The sequence below is a fragment of the Melospiza georgiana genome, chromosome 24 (genome assembly GCF_028018845.1).
Source record: "Melospiza georgiana isolate bMelGeo1 chromosome 24, bMelGeo1.pri, whole genome shotgun sequence".
Taxonomy (NCBI): Eukaryota; Metazoa; Chordata; class Aves; order Passeriformes; family Passerellidae; genus Melospiza; species Melospiza georgiana.
Genome location: NC_080453.1, coordinates 6,145,274 through 6,160,792, shown reverse-complemented (window position 1 = coordinate 6,160,792; position 15,519 = coordinate 6,145,274). Strand labels below are relative to the sequence as shown.

Sequence of the window (15,519 nt, the reverse complement as noted above, 5' to 3'; positions counted from 1 at the left end):
TTTTCACAGCCTCTCAAGTGATACAGAAGCAGCTTTGCAAAGGCATCCGTGGCTTTTACCTTTTTCCCTTCTTCTTTTTCCGCTGTGTTCTTTGCATATTGATCAGGGTTCAGAGCATAAAAGTGAGGCTGGGCTTGGCTCTGCTGATCCCCCTCAGCACCAGCCTCAAAGCTTTGCTTTTCTGGGGGCTCAGGCGAATAGAGATGTGAAAGATTTTTGAGGGTGACCCTTAAAAATACTTTAAAAAAGAGAAGGAGTTGTCTTTATTTCTCAGTGTGCAGAGTGGGCTGTGCCACTGAAGCCCAGAGCCACCCCTGGGGCTGTGCCTGCACTTTTTGGGGTTTGTTTTATCTCTGTAGAAAGGGCGCAGCTCCAGCTGCACTCACTGCTCCCATCCCAGGAACCACAGATGTTTCCTCCCTGCCTGGATATAACAAAGCAGAGCCATAAAGATTCAGACTAATAAACACTGGCCTTCAGGGTGCTCTCAGCTTTTATGGGGCTAATAAGATTTTTGACTTACATGGGAGGGGAGAGGCAAACAGAGCCTTTATGAACCTGGAGGCCTCGCTGGGGCTCCTGCACCTGTCTGTGATGAAAGCTGAGGCAGCCTGCAGGCAGAGCACAGCAGAGAGAGCTCCTGTGGATGGATGGCTCTAATGGAATATCCAGGTTTAATTACCTGTCTGATACCAAGCTGTGAGGGCAGGGAGAACTGCCCTGTCTGAGCCTCGTTGTCTCTTCCCTCCCTCTGGCCAAAACTGGGACCTTCCCTTCCTCTCCTCAGACCATCATCACTGCCTCAAATGTGCCACAACCCCCTTGGTGAGCAGCACCCACAGCATTTCCCAGGTGTTTGGGTCCAGGTGGGAACTGGTTTTATGATCACTGGCTGATAAAGTTGGGATGTTGTTAAACAGTGGGAGTTTGGGACAGAATCTGAGCAAGAAAGAAGGCACAAACTTCATTATTTTCTAGAAATTATTTATTTAAAATTTAAAACCATATTACCTCATACAGCAAACTGTGCACTTTGATATATCACAGTGTCTTAAAAAGGAAAATAATCAGAATTTTTTCTTTTTTTTTTTTTATTTTTTGGAAATTGTATTTACATCGGCCTAGAATGATCAGCAAGTAACACAGTTACTATGAAACCAAAATTGTTACAAAATGTTTACAAAAAACTATATTCATAGAAATTCTGCATGTCCACAAAGGAAAATCCCCTGAATGTCACGGAGAATATTTTTCCTTTTTCCCACTCTTTTCTGTGTATTTTTTTTTTTAATTTTTATTTTCTTTTTTTTTTCTTTTTTTTTTGAGAAACATGTCTAAGTCAGGTACAGAGCAGAGGGCTCATGATGCCAATGCCTGGGGATGCCCCTGCCCTGCCAGCCCCGAGCTGGATGCTGGGGTGAAGCCACCAGGACCAACAATGTCCCTTTGCTGTCACCTTCCTGGAGAGCCTCTGTGCTGGCACCCAGGTGGAGCAGTGGGTGCCCAGAGCTGGCTCCCCTTTGCATATTCCATCTGTCTGTGGGTCTGTCCCCACCACACCAGACCTGGCACGTGCTGTTGGTTGACTCCAAACAGAAATCCCACCCCGGGGAAGCTGCTGGCTGTCCCTGCTCTGTCTCACAGGAGAGTTGGAGGGAAAAAGCAAGTGATAAGGGGATGGTGAGCCGAGGTGACGACAGTTTAGATACAGTTTAATAACCCAAACCTGCTTTTTCTGTATTTCTGCTCAGTTTTCTAAGCGAAGGAAGGAACAGCATTGGAAGTCAGATGATTCCAGACTGAGTTGTCGCCAGTCACGGATGCGCTCACAGAAGGCTTTGAGGCTTTGCCATCGGCTCTGTCCCTTCCCAAGCCTCCAAGGACGTGGCTGCGAGGCCCTGGGCTGGCTGCTCCTCCTCTGGCATGAGCACAAATGGCTTTGGAGCACACGGGGAGGCTGCGGGAGCTCTCCTGGCTCAGCTGCCCCTGATCCCACAGGAAGGCTGGGGCTGACATCCTGCATTTCCCCTCGGGTCACAGTGAGCGGGGCCAGGGGCAAGGCTCTGCACCAGCCTGGGGTCCCTCTGCGTTTTTTGGGTGCTGCAGAACATTCCCTTGTTGGATGTCAAGCGTTCCAAGAGATCAGCACAAAGCCGTGGTGTAGATGCGGGAATTTGGCTGCAGTTCGTGGCTGATTTAGGGGTGTGGGGATGGGAGGAAAAGGGTTTGCACACCAGTAATTCCAGATGCTCACCTGTTACATTTGTGAGTAAAATCAAATCAGGCTGGTGTCAATAAATAAATGGGGTTTGTGGCGTTAGCAATATTTATTTATTTATTAAAAAATCTGCCAAGAAGAAAAACGAATGCTGATTTCTGTGGTATTTTACTCTCTGGACATTTAAAGCCAGTTTCAGGCTTTGTTTGCATCTCTGCTTTTTTTTTTTAGAGCTTAGAAATCCGCAAGGAAAACATAAAATCTACTGCTCTAAGAAGCCTAAGGATTTGCAAAGGAATACAGAAAGCATGTCATTAGCTTTGGGAAGCTGCCCCACACTTCAGCTTGTCCTCTGCTCAAGGTATTTGTGCAGCAAACTAGTAAGAATCTGCAATTGGCAACTTTCATCCCTAATTTTTCATGGTTTTTGTGAAAAGGTGAAAATGAATGTAAAATCTTTGCATATCTTTACTTGAGTCAAAATATGACAAATCACCTGGCTTTTCTTGGGGTCACTCTGTTGTTTCTTTACATCATGGAAGAAGCAAAATAAGGACAAACTGTGTTCTATGGTGGGGTGGGGGAGCAGCTCTTCCCCCTTGAGCTGATCTGCTAATTCTGCTCAGCTGGAGACAACCTTTCCAACTGAGCATGGAGAGGTGGGGAAAAATCCAAAATCAGTCAGGTTTGTTCCTTTGGGCAAGGATAAACTTTCCAGAATGGCTGTGCAGCTCAGGAGGGCTGTGGTGGTCTCAGCACCCTCTGAGCCAGGGCTTGGGTACTGCTCCATCCCTGTCCTCCATACAGGTGGGGTCCTGCAGGGTCTCTGTCCCTCTTACCCCTGCAGGGGAAGGGTGTTGCTGTTTTCTACACCACCAGTGGTTAAACCAGAGCCTTTAAGCACCTTTGCATCACATGGGTGACATCCTGGGTTATGGTGGGCAGAGGAATTTCCATTCGTTTGATTTTTTGAATGAATCCCACTGGCTGCCAGGTCCCTGGCAGGGATGGAGCTGAGGGAAGTAACTCGAGTGTTACCTTAGGTCAACAGAGGGGTCTTTGGTAATTCTGCCTAAATTCATCTGCAGGACCAACCTTCTGGGTTAAGCAACCTGAAAATAAGAAGTCAATTCATGGAAGATTTCCTAAAAACATTTTAGTGTGTGTTTGCTTAAATCCCATGGAGAGGCTGCCTGAGGGGTGGCAGTTCGTGGTCAGAGCAGGAGGGATCCCAGGCTTGGCTCTGCTTCTCCCAGGTCAGCTCTGGCTGAGATTCATCTTTCAGGTCCTTGATGCCATGAAGAGCTTTTAGTCCTCAACCAGACCCACAGTCCCTCCCAGTGTGGAGCTGCAGTTCAGCACTGCTGAATTTCATGGAAATCCGTACTTTTGGCTCTTGGAAGCAGCTCTCCTCCTGCTCCTGCTGCTGGAGCCTGTGGACATGGTTGCTTCCTATGCTTCTCTGCAGGAGAGACTGAGCTTTGCAGGAAGAGCAGAGACAGAGCTGAGGACCCGGAGATCACGGTGTCACCCTGGGCTGCAGCTTGGCTCGGGGAGCGTGGGTGCTGTCACTCGGAGGTGCAGGATGTCCTGTGCATGCCACGCCGTGCCCTCCCTGGCCCAGAGCTTGGGTACATTTCAGGCTCACCTTCCCCTTCCCAGCCAGCTGCCCTGGATCTGCTGAGGAACTTGTGTCACCTTGTGCCACCACGCTGCTGCCACGTGGCTGTCCTGCTCCGGGGGGCTGCGGCCAGCACAGCCGCGAGGTGAGGGCCACTGCCAGCTGCTCTGGGGCAAGCACAGCCTCCCCCATCCTGGGGCTTCCCAGATGCCTCTCCCATTCCAAAAATGTGCTGTGTGTGTCGGTGTGGGCCAGGTGCTCACACCTGACCGAGTGTTCCTGTTTATTGCCGTGCTGATGGAGCCACGCTCGCGGCTCCTCCTCACCCGCTCGGGGTTGGCTCAATTCTGCTTCACCTCCGCCTGTTTGCAGTGTGTAAACATCAGACTCCTGGGTGGTGGTTGGACTCCATGAGGCCTGGAGGATCGAAGCATTAAAAAAAAATAAAAGGAATGAAAAGTAACAAAACAAACGCAAAAAGCCCCAAGACCCACGTTACTGTCCGTGCTTGGAAGTTCTGGCTCCTCTGCGGTGATGGATGCAGCTGGCTTGCAAAGGCCTTGTTCTCGAAATGAACAAACCAGGCTTTTTTTTTTTCTTTTTTTTTTTTTTTTTTTCTCTCACGTTTTTTTAATCCATTCTTCCCTAGTTCAGGGTGCATCCAGCCGTGTCTGCCGCCATTCCTTCCCTCCCACCCGCCCCAGTGCCATTCCCTAGGGGAACACAGGTGCCAGTCCGGTGTTGCAGGTCATGCTGTCCTTGCCGGGCAGCCGGCGGTCGTTGAAGGTGTGCATGTTGATCACGGCGTCCGTCTTCACCATCACGGGGGGCTGGGGCTTGTGCTTGACCCGGCGCTGGCAGGTGAGAGACAGCCGGATCTCGTCGGCCATGGCGCTGCAGAAGGAGCGCTGGGGACAGTGGGGGTGATGCCTTAGCATTTCAGCTTTTATCATTTGCTTTTGTAATCCTGCAACTTGTTAGCGTGGAACTGTAAAGCTCATCGGCCACTGTTCTCCCATTTTACTGGGGACAGTGAGGGTAATGCCTTAATCCCTTAGCATTTCAGCTCTTATATTTTTCAGATATTTGTAATTCTGCTATTTGTTAGCGTGGAACTGTAAAGCTCATCAGCCACTGTTCTCCCATTTTATTGGGGACAGCGAGGGTGATGGCCTAGCATTTAGCATTTTAGCTCTTACATCTTTCAGATATTTGTAATCCTGCAGTTTGTTAGGGTGGAACTGTAAAGCGCTTCTCAGCCACTGTTTTCCCATTTTACTCGGGACAGTGGGGATGATGCCTTAGCATTTTAGCTCTTATATTTTTTTTTGTAATCCTGCAACTCCTTAGTGTGTAACTGTAAAGCTCCATAGTCTCTCAGCCACTGTTCTCCCATTTTATTTGGGACAGTGATGTTGATGCCTTAGCATTTTAGCTCTTACATCTTTCAGATATTTGTAATCCTGCAGTTTGTTAGTGTGGAACTGTAAAGTGCCTCTCAGCCACTGTTTTCCCATTTTATTGGGGACAGTGGGGGTGATACCTTAGCATTTCAGCTCTTATAACTTTCAGATTTCTTTTATTTTTTGGAAATTGTATTTACATCAGTCTAGAATGATCAGCAAGTAACACAGTTACTTACAATTTTCAGATATTTGTAATCCTGCAACTTGTCAGTGCAGAACTGTAAAGCTCCATAGCCCGTCATCCACTGTTGTCTCATTGGGGACAGTGGAGGTGATACCTTTGCATTTTAACTCTTTTTTAAAAAAAAATCCTGCAATTTGTTAATGTGTAACTGTAAAGCTCCATAGCCCGTTAGCCACTGTTCTCCCATTTTATTGGGGACAGTGAGGGTGATGCCTTAGCATTTCAGCTCTTATATTTTTCAGCAATTTGTTAATGGGTAACTGTAAAGTGCTGTAGCCCGTCAGCCACTCTTCTCCCATTTTATTTGGGATAGTGGGGGTGATGCCTTAGCATTTCAGCTTTTATAATTTTCAGATATTTGTAATTCTGCTATTTGTTAGTGTGGAACTGTAATGCTCCATAGCCTGTCAGACACTGCTCTCCCATTTTATTTGAGACAGTGGGGATGATGCTGAGACATAAACTTTAAGGAATTTAGAGATTTTAGAGGAGCTCCTGCTACTGGGCAGCTTTCCTTTCTCTGTCTAGTCCATCATGAGGGCAGCTGGCTTTGATTTCTGTTCATGCACACAAGTGCATGTTCCATTTACTGCACTGGGACACCCAGGGCAGAGGAAGGACATAAAAGCAGTTCTGTTTTTTCCTGAACACTGATCAGCAATGATGGGCTGTGTCTGTGAGTGTGGCTGAGTTGTGATACAGTGTGAGGCTTCCTGGTGAGCCCTGACTTGTTCCTCTTTGAACAGAACTGGGGAGAAGGCATGGGTAGTCACACCTGGAGCGTGCAAGGTGATTTCAAGAGGGTGCAACAGCTGAGAAACACCCCTCCTAGGGACTTCTGCCTATGTTTTAATGATTTATTTGTCAGCTTGCTCTAAACCACCTTACCAATGGGTCCTGCTCTGGCTGCAGCAGCAGCAGACTCTGATCAGAGCAGACGTGACTTTCCCCTGAGTGGAGGCCATCAGAGGGACAGCCCAGTGAGCCTGTGGGGATGGCATTTTATGGGTGCCAGGCTGGATCCCTCTGCCCTCTCCCTGCCTGTCTCTGGGGTCAGCATGCACAGCTGGGCTAAGGGGACACAGAGAATCAGGGGAATCAGTCAGTACCTGCTCTCTCTCCGCCGTTTTGCGCAGCTTGTAGATGAACTCCACCATGGCCACAAAGACAGACAGCACCAGGCCTGCTGCCAGGACAATGAAGATCCCTCCAATGTTTTGAACACCCAGAGCACTGGCCTCCTTGTTCTCATCCTCAGGGCAGCCATTCCCCCGCCACCACTTCTCCTTCATGACGTGCAGCTTGTCCTCCTCCTGGAGCTGCAGGATGGCGATGGTGATCTTGTCCCTGTACGGTGACCCTGGGGGTGGGGACAGTGTTACATACAGAGGGAAAAGGGGACAAAAACCACACCCAGCAGGGGACGTGTCTGTGTTAAACAGCACAGTTCAGACCTCTCTTCAATGGGCAGACAGTGGTATTTGGAAATTTGCTGCTTGGAGTGGATTATCTTAATCACCTATTGGAATATTTACCAATATAGCCAGATGGGACCTGCCTGAGCTTCTCTCGCCTTGCCGCTGAACCAAACAGCAGCACTGTGGTGTTTCACCCCACAGACACTTTGGGCTGGCTGGGTGTGTGGTGTTTCACCCCACAGACACTTTGGGCTGGCTGGGTGTGTGGTGTTTCACCCCACAGACACTTTGGGCTGGCTGGGTGCTGCACTGGGCCCGTGGGGACAAGTCCAGGCCTGCAGGAGCTCTGGTGGTGCTGGGATGGAGCTTCCCCCCATAACAGGGGCTGCTCCTCAGGTTTCCCTCTGGCAGAGAAGCTTTAAAGCGCTGGTGAAGGAAAGGAGTCGGTTCTGATGGAGGGTTTGGATGCAGAGCTTTATTCTGGCCCACAGGCCTCTGAATGCAGCACCAGCTCCAACAGAACTCCCTGAGCCCGTGGTTGTTGCTCCTTTGAACCCGGGGAGAGGGGCAGGGAAGGGGCAGGGAGCCACCAAGCAGGGACAGGAGGGGAGGGACACAGGGACAAAGGACACCTGGATGGCCCAATGCCCCCCTTTGAATCTGCCAATCACTCTGTGCCCTTCTGGAATGCCAGGACTGACAGACAGTGCTGGGAGGGGAAAGGAGAGGTGACTGACACACCTGGGAGGGAATCATCAGGGGAGGGACCAGGTTTCTGTGGTAAATCCTGAAATCACAATGCAACAATCACTTGTGTTTGTGCTGACAAGCCCCCCCTGGGGTCACTGCAGAACTGTCACCTACCCATGGGTGTCCCAATGCCATAGCCTTTGGTGTCGATGAGCCCCCCGATCTGGGTGAGGTTGCAGTTCCTCTGGGTGATGTACTCGATGGTGGTGGACTCCATCAGCAGAGCATAATCAGCTGTCAGGGTTCGCTGGATCCCCTCCTCATTGTTCTTGACCAGGGCCGTGGGTTTGCTGCTCATGAACGCCCACATTTTTTCAAAAGTGGAGATTTTGGATTTCTGGTAAAACGATAGCCCCCCATCATCAAAATAAGAATGAATTGTCCATTTGCTGAAAGCTGGTATCTTTTCAGTAAATAATAATAATAATAATAATAGTTGAGAGCAGATCACACAATGGAGCAACCATGAATTTTACTTTGTCTTAAATCCCTTCACTGCCCAGCATTGTTTGGATTTATGTTGCCTTAAAGAGACACAAGGGTGGCAGCAAACACCCCACTGTGCATGTGCTTTTGGTCCTGAGTGGAACTGAACCTGCACAAAGCCCTGCAGGCCCTCTTAACTCCCAGTCCATTGGCTTAAATGTATTCACTTAAATCTGCTTAAATGTGTTCACTTCCTACCCAGCATTTGTTTACCCTGTAATGTTTCTGCATGCAGAAAGAACAGAGAGTTTTGGAGGACGTGGTTTTCTCTACACACACTCTGATATTTTTGTCTTTCCTCAAGCATGGCAAGGAAATGAGTCTCCTCTGAGATATGTGCAACTGCCAAACAGATTTAACGTACCCACGTAAACAGAAGCACAGAGATATTCAAGAAGATTGTCTTACGGCTAAAAATAAACATGGATATTCTTCCACTATCAGCAGACATTCTGTTGCAAAGGATGGAATATGTTTTCTAGCTTGCTATTCATGTGAATGTTTTTTTTTTTCCTTACAGAAAATGTGTTGAGTGAGAAGAAATATGGTTATTTTATGTCTTGCCATAACATTTGAAAAGTACCATTTATCTAAGAGCACTTTCTGAGTTGTCCCTGTCAGTCATCATGAAAGGCACAGAATCTCAGAATCACAGAATGGTTTGTGATGGGAAAAAAAACACATCCTTAAAGCTCATCCTGTCCCCCCCTGCCATGGGCAGGGACACCTCCCACTAGACCAGACTGTGGTCAGAACTGGCTTTAGTTCAGGAAGATTTCCCAGACAGGCAGAGCAGTGTTCTCTTGTCCCTTTGCTGGTCCCAGTGCTCCTGTGGGTCAGTGCTTCTCCCTCAGACCAGACCTGGGACAACACTTGGATATTCACATTTGGATATTCCCACTGCTGCCAGCTCCTTTATGCACAGTTCTTCTTCCTGCCCCGTTTCTTGTTTTTCCTGGATCTGTTTTTGCCTCCTTATTTCATAAGAAGCAGCTTAGGCAGGCAAACCTCTTCATCCCCTGTGCTGCTTGGTGAGCCTGGAGCTGGCTGATAAGTCAGGGGGCAGATAATTCCCTGTGCTGTGTCTGGAATCAGGGTGGCCTCTCAGCAGCTGCTGCACGAGGAGTGGCTGCTGCAGAGCTGTGATTTCAGCCTCGTTTATCTCTCCACAGGTCTCTGTCCTTCCATGAGAAAGCAGGAGATGGAGCCCAAGCCCAGCCCAACTGCTGCTGCCACAGCTCCCCAACATTTTGTCAGTATCACCCAAAATGTGCCAGCATAAGGTTCTTCTGATAAAACCATAATAAATAATGGTGAGGCAGCTGAAAGTCCCTTGTAATGCTTCGTTTTCCAAGTGCTTTACCCATCCACCTCCTTTATTCCAGCGTGTTTAGCCAAAGTTAAACAAAAGCTCATCACCCCGAAGCTGGGTAGTGCAGTGCTGTTCAAACAAAGGCTGTTCCTCTGCCTTTAACCCTGTGAGCCCCTTCTCCTGACTGAAATACTCAGGGATTCATTTCTTCTCCATTAAAGCTCGTGCTTGTTATAATCCACTTGATGAATGCTCAGCAGTGGATGTGCTGGAGCAAACTTCATTCAAGAGGCAGGATAATCTCCCTCGCCTGAAAATCTGGACCAGTGCCTGTAAGGTAGATTTGTGGCATCTATCAAACCTCAAAGAGCAGCAAGAAATGTAGCCTCCAAAAGGATTATTAAATATCTGTACATTACAATGGGTAATTGAAATGAATCGTGTGCTCGGCTGGCTGATAAGGACTTGTTTAACATTTATATAGTTCACATCAGAGGCCTCTGGGTTCCTTGGCTCTCTCTCTCTCTTCTTCTCTTTCTGCATTTAATGCTCCTTGAGTGTTGACACAGAGCTTTTAACATCAGTGTTCTCCCAGTTTGGAGCACAGAGCAAAATAAACTGGCAAAAAATCAATAGGCTGCATTTAGTGAAGCAAATGGGACTTGCATGAGGCACTGGACCTCTTCAGGCAACTGAAATTACACGAGACAGGGCTCCCTGGAAGAGAAAAACCACTTTTCTCTTCTTCTCTTAAATCACTACTCCTGACCAGCTTGAAGGGACTTAATTGTGTTTGGGATGCCAGGAAGAGCCCGGATTTGTCACTTGCGGCTTTGCTGCTTTGAGCCCAGCTCAGCCCTGCCAGGGGTGGAGCACACCTGCAGCAGCTGGGGCACACCTGGGAAGGGCTGGCAGGGAGGATGGAGCTGCTGTCACTGCTGTCACTGCTGTCACTGCTGTCACTGCTGTCACTGCTGTCACTGCTGTCACTGCTCACTGTGCCCAAAGAGAGCTGGGACAGAGATCTGGGCTCAGGGCTGAGACCTGTGATGGTGTTCACAGGGGTCTCGGGATGAGGGAAAAGAGGAGGATCTGACTCCATGTTCCAGAAGGCTGATTTATTATTTTATGATATATATTACATTAAAACTGTACTAAAAGAATAGAAGAAAAGGTTTCATCAGAAGGCCAGCTAGGAATAGAAAGGAATGATAACAAAAGCTTCCATCTTGGACAGAGAGTCTAAGCCAGCTTACTGTCATTTGCCATTAATTAGAAACAATTCTATGAGACCAATCACAGATCCACCTGTTGCATTCCACAGCAGCAGATAATAATTGTTTACATTTTGTTCCTGAGGCCTCTCAGCTTCTCAGGAGGAAAAATCCTAAGTAAAGGATTTTTCATAAAAGTTGTCTGCGACAGCTACCCAGCAGGGCAGAGGAGCTGGGGGTCCCTCCAGGAGGCCATTTGGTGCTGCCAGGCCAGCTCACACCCAGCCCTGCTCAGGGCAGCCTCAGGCTCTCAAACCTGATGAGAAAACTGCTTTTCCAAGGGAAAATTGCCCATCTGTAATTGCCAGCCCAGCCCTCACAGGGTGATGGTTTGCTACAAACCCAGAAGCAGCTGTGGGAGTGATGTTGGTCATCAATCCCCAATCACAGGAGCAGTGAGGGCAGGAGTGGCCCTGATCCAGCTCACACACAATTAAGCCACAGAACATGTTTTGTAGTTGAAGGAAAAGTTCATTTCTCCCCTTCCTCCTCTCAAATACTTGGGCCACACTGCAAAGCTCTTGCTCATTGATGGGAATTTGGATGTTGTCAGCCAGGGCTGCAGCACAGAAATATTTCTGTGTTCTTTATTTGTGTGTATCTTTTACCATGATTTTACCATAGTTTAACTTTAAAAACTGGGGTAAGTTGCTGGTCTCATCTGGTATTTGCTGTTTTGTGGCTGGGTGCTAATTTCTTCTCAAGAGATTCATAATTACTTTTTTGTGGGCTCATAAAAGAAGCATATCTCATGGTTGTGGTAAAGGGACCCTCCTGCGCCCCCACATCCTCTGAAATGTCCCCAGGTCCCATTCAGTGACAGCTTTGCTGCCACAGGTAGATGAGGAGCTGCTTGGGTGCTCCAAAGCATTAAGACAGATGATCTGACAATGGCAGAGAAGTTCCTGTGTCAGGAGCCCCGAGATGTTTGGAATGATGGAGATATTGGTAATTATCAAGGGCTGCTGCTGCTGCAGCCGTGGCTTGTCACAGACATCTTTTATGAAAAATCCTCTCCTTGGGATTTTTTCCTCCTGAGAAGCTGAGAGGACTCAGGAACAAAGTGTAGGCAATGGTTATCTGCTGCTGTGGAATGCAACAGGTGGATTTGTGATTGGCACATGTTGGACGTTTGTAATTAATGGCCAATCACAGTCAGCTGGCTTGCACAGAGAGCAGAGCCACAAACCTTTGTTATCTATCCTTCTTATTCTATTCTTAGCTAATCTTTTGATGAAATCCTTTCTTCTATTCTTTTAGTATAGTTTTAATGTAATATATATAATAAAATAATAAATCAGCCTTCTGAAACATGGAGTCAGATCCTCATCTCTTTCCCAATCCAAGAACCCCCTGTGAACACCGTCACAGTGGCTCACACGGCGGGCTCGAGTCTCACTCCTGCTCACACGAGTGGAGCTTCTCCTTGATTTATTCAGGATAAATAACACCAGAATCTGCTCCGTTGTGCTCTGCATCTTAATCAGCCCGTGTTGGAGCTAAATGAGATGTGTGTGTGAAAGCAGAGTGCCAGCCCCTGCGAAGGCAGCGACGCCGAGAACGCCTCCGAGTTCATTCTTCAGAGTCACAGCTCAGGAGCCACCTTTAATAAGCAGTTCTGCAGGGCCAGCCACCCAAATCAATTAATGGAATCGTTTAGAGGAGCCCCTACCAGGCATCTTGCCAAGACATATACGCTTTTTTATCAGCCAAATTGGCAAGAAAGGAACTTTCAGGCTTAAGATTTTCAATTCCAGCCTGTATGAAAAAAATAAATTGATTTCCACCAAGTGAAGATACTTAGTCTTGAGGATTTAACATTTCTGTATGAGTATCTGTGTACACACACTCGCAGCCAGACTCCAAACTGCACATGAGATCTGGCCTTCCATTCAGAGAGGCAGCATCCTCTGCAGGGTGGGAAGGATTTATGAGTTATAATGAACTCTAGATGCTGTTCCTAAATTAATTGATCAGTGTTTATTCCTGTAACTCAATCTGCATTGCCAGGGAGTAAAGAGCTTCTCAAAAGTTCTTTCCATGAACTCAGAATGTGCCAATAAAGCTCTCTCTTCTTCAATCTCTTGGTTTGTTTGGCTGCATGGGGCCAAATTTTGTGGGAGCAGAATCCCTCACTGTGGGGCTGTTCCAGAGGAGTCTTGGTTCCATTTGGAACTTCCATTTGGAACTTCAATTTGGAACTTGCATTTAGAACCTCCTGTTGGAACTTCTGCAGTGTCCCTGGTGAGCTCTGCACAAGCTCTCAGGCCTGAGCACAGCTCAGTGCTTTGGGATCCATCTCATGGAACAGTGTGCAAGGTATCTGCCTTTCTCTTCCTCTTCCTCCCATTGTCCATTCTCAGGATCAGGGTGCTGCTCTCCTCCTGCACTCCTGGGGGCATCCAGCGTGGACAGGATGGGCTCTGACAGAGGGGCTGCAGGGCCCAGGGGTGCTCAGGGCTGGTGGGAGCAGCTTGCAGCTGATTCAGCAGGGAGAAAGGAAGGAGCTGCTGTGATGGGAGTGAATTTGGGGAACAGCCACACAAGGAGGTAGGCAGCAATTTGGGCCAATTATAGCTAAATATACTAAAATATGTATTAAAATATATAGATAAATAATATAATAAATACACTAAAGTATACTAAATATATAGGTAATCCACAGAGCAGGTGAGATCCTCATGGGTGTGCTGCCATCAGCCTTTTGTCCCAGCAGTGACAGTGTGTTCAGAGCTGCTGGGATGGTGGGATCAGAGCTGGGATGGTGTGTCCAGAGCTGCTGGGATGGTGTGTTCAGAGCTGGGATGGTGTGTCCAGAGCTGCTGGGATGGTGTGTTCAGAGCTGGGATGGTGTGTCCAGAGCTGCTCAGGCACTGACAGTGTGTCCAGAGCTGCTGGGATGCTCAGGCTCTGCAGGAATGATTCAGGAGCCCTGGCTGATGTGGGTTGTCTCTGCTGGAACCCCTGGGGCAGGGCAGAGAAGGGAGGGAAGCCAGGTGCTGTTCTTCCAGTGGGAGGGTGGATGCTCAGCTGGCACCTGGAGCTCTGTGTGTGACAGGTGTCCCCATGGAGGTGGCACTGACAGAGCAGCTGAACCAAACCCACCACAGGAATGACCCAGGTGAGAACAAAGCCCTTGCTGGAGCGGGGAGAAATCCTGTCTGTCCCAAATCCCTCTGCACAGGAAGGACCAGTGAGCAGAGCTCCCCACGTGGGAGCTCCCACTGCTCCAGTAATGGAAATGCTTGTCAGGAGGGACATTCCTGAGAATTCATCTCCATACAGCAGTGATAATAAAAAGGGAAAGGAAAATGCTCTGCATCAATAAACCATGCCACGGCAGTTAGAAGCCTGAAGTATGATTCTGATGGATAATGATATGAAGCAATAAATATACTGTGTCCTGATGATTGTTAAAAGAGACAGTTTCCTTTTATTCCCATATAAAACTCGTATTGGAAGGCGCAGTCAAAGCACACAGTTACAGCCCTGCTGGTTGTTCCAGGGTTATTTGGCTTTGGAAAACACCACCACACATCTGCCTGTGCCATGGACAGAACTGCAGCTCCATGGCAGGAGGCAAACTGGGCATTCCCAGAATCACTAAAGATCAAACCACCCCCTCTGTGGCTCTTTATCAACCTCTGCTGCTGCCTGTCAGAGTCAGGACACACATCCAGGGAGGACAGTGCCTTCTCAGCCAGATCAGAGTCAGAAGTTGCATGGGAACAATGCTCCCTCTATTATTAAAATCCAGCACATTGCCTTCCTTTAATGAGTCTTGCCAATTAAACTGCTGAGGCCTCATCAAGCTGCCATCACCCTGTGCCTGCTCAGATCTTGCAGCACCAGGCACAAACTGCTTGGTAAAGGCTGAACTGTGCTAGTCACATGGATTTCCTTCTGCATTAGGGTGGTGGAGGGGGAAGGAGCCAGAGGTGAGGGGGAGCCAGCTCCCATTCCCGAGCCAAAGCCTGGGATCTTCCTTTGGGCCTCTTTCCTTGCCAGGGTGATAATTCCTTAATCACCCTTCATTTCTATCCCTTTATTCTCTCTCTTTTCAAATTGGATTTTTACAGGCCAGCAGTGGTTTTTAAAGGTCATTTTACATCTCTCAGTTTCTTTCTATTTTTGAGGCTACGGTGGAATCTGACTGACTTCTGAATTTAATTATGCTTTAAATAGACGAAATTAATGCAATTGGATTGTGATGCACTGGTAGTGTTACCTTGCCCTGGATCTCAGAGGTTAATAAAACTGGATTACATTGATATGAATACCTGAAGGACAAGGAAGATATTTCAGCTGTAAAAAATACAGGTCAGGGAGGGCACTTTGCAACATCTGTCCAGTTGTGGGTTTCATTTGGGCTCTCCTCTGTCCCTGAAAGCTGCTGTCTCAGCCTGGGGGCTCCATGGGGCAAGGAAGGAGCTGGATGGGTCAGATGTGGAAATTGGGAAAATGCCTTAAGGAATGTAAGATTTTTCTGGAGGGCTTTAATACAAGCTTCCCTTTGGCACATGCTGCATTTTAGGGTGTCCGAGCCAATATTGGGTAGAGCCTGCAAAAGTGTAAAATCAGTTTAATTTAGTATAAATTAAACTGTGGCTTCAGTTAACAACAGGGAGAGGGATTTAGCCTTGGTGGGACTCAGGTGAGTGTCAGTCTCAGTCTGGGCAAGATGTGAGACTGAAAGAAGCAGCAAGAAGGAGCAGCAGGGGCGGCTTGGGAGGATTTCTGTCTTTGGATCTTTGTCCTGGCTCCCGTTGGCATCTCTGCCTGGAAGGCAG

General features: G+C 48.1%; 1 protein-coding gene across 2 annotated transcripts in view; it reads right to left on the bottom strand.

Annotated features, from left to right (window-relative positions):
- Nucleotides 1-1,012: 1,012 nt before the first annotated feature.
- Nucleotides 1,013-15,519, bottom strand: part of GRIK3 (glutamate ionotropic receptor kainate type subunit 3) — a 129,165-nt gene continuing 114,658 nt past the window's right edge. Inside the window, exons 14-16 of one of the 2 annotated variants that reach the window (XM_058040108.1) lie at nucleotides 7,772-7,994; nucleotides 6,599-6,849; nucleotides 1,013-4,256 (exon numbers count right to left, since the gene is read on the bottom strand). In XM_058040108.1, the coding sequence (XP_057896091.1) occupies nucleotides 3,738-4,256; nucleotides 6,599-6,849; nucleotides 7,772-7,994 (993 nt within the window). In that variant the 3' untranslated portion in view covers nucleotides 1,013-3,737. Of the gene's footprint in view, nucleotides 4,257-4,547; nucleotides 4,748-6,598; nucleotides 6,850-7,771; nucleotides 7,995-15,519 lie in introns of those variants that run through there. The other variant, XM_058040109.1, reaches the window with a different exon arrangement.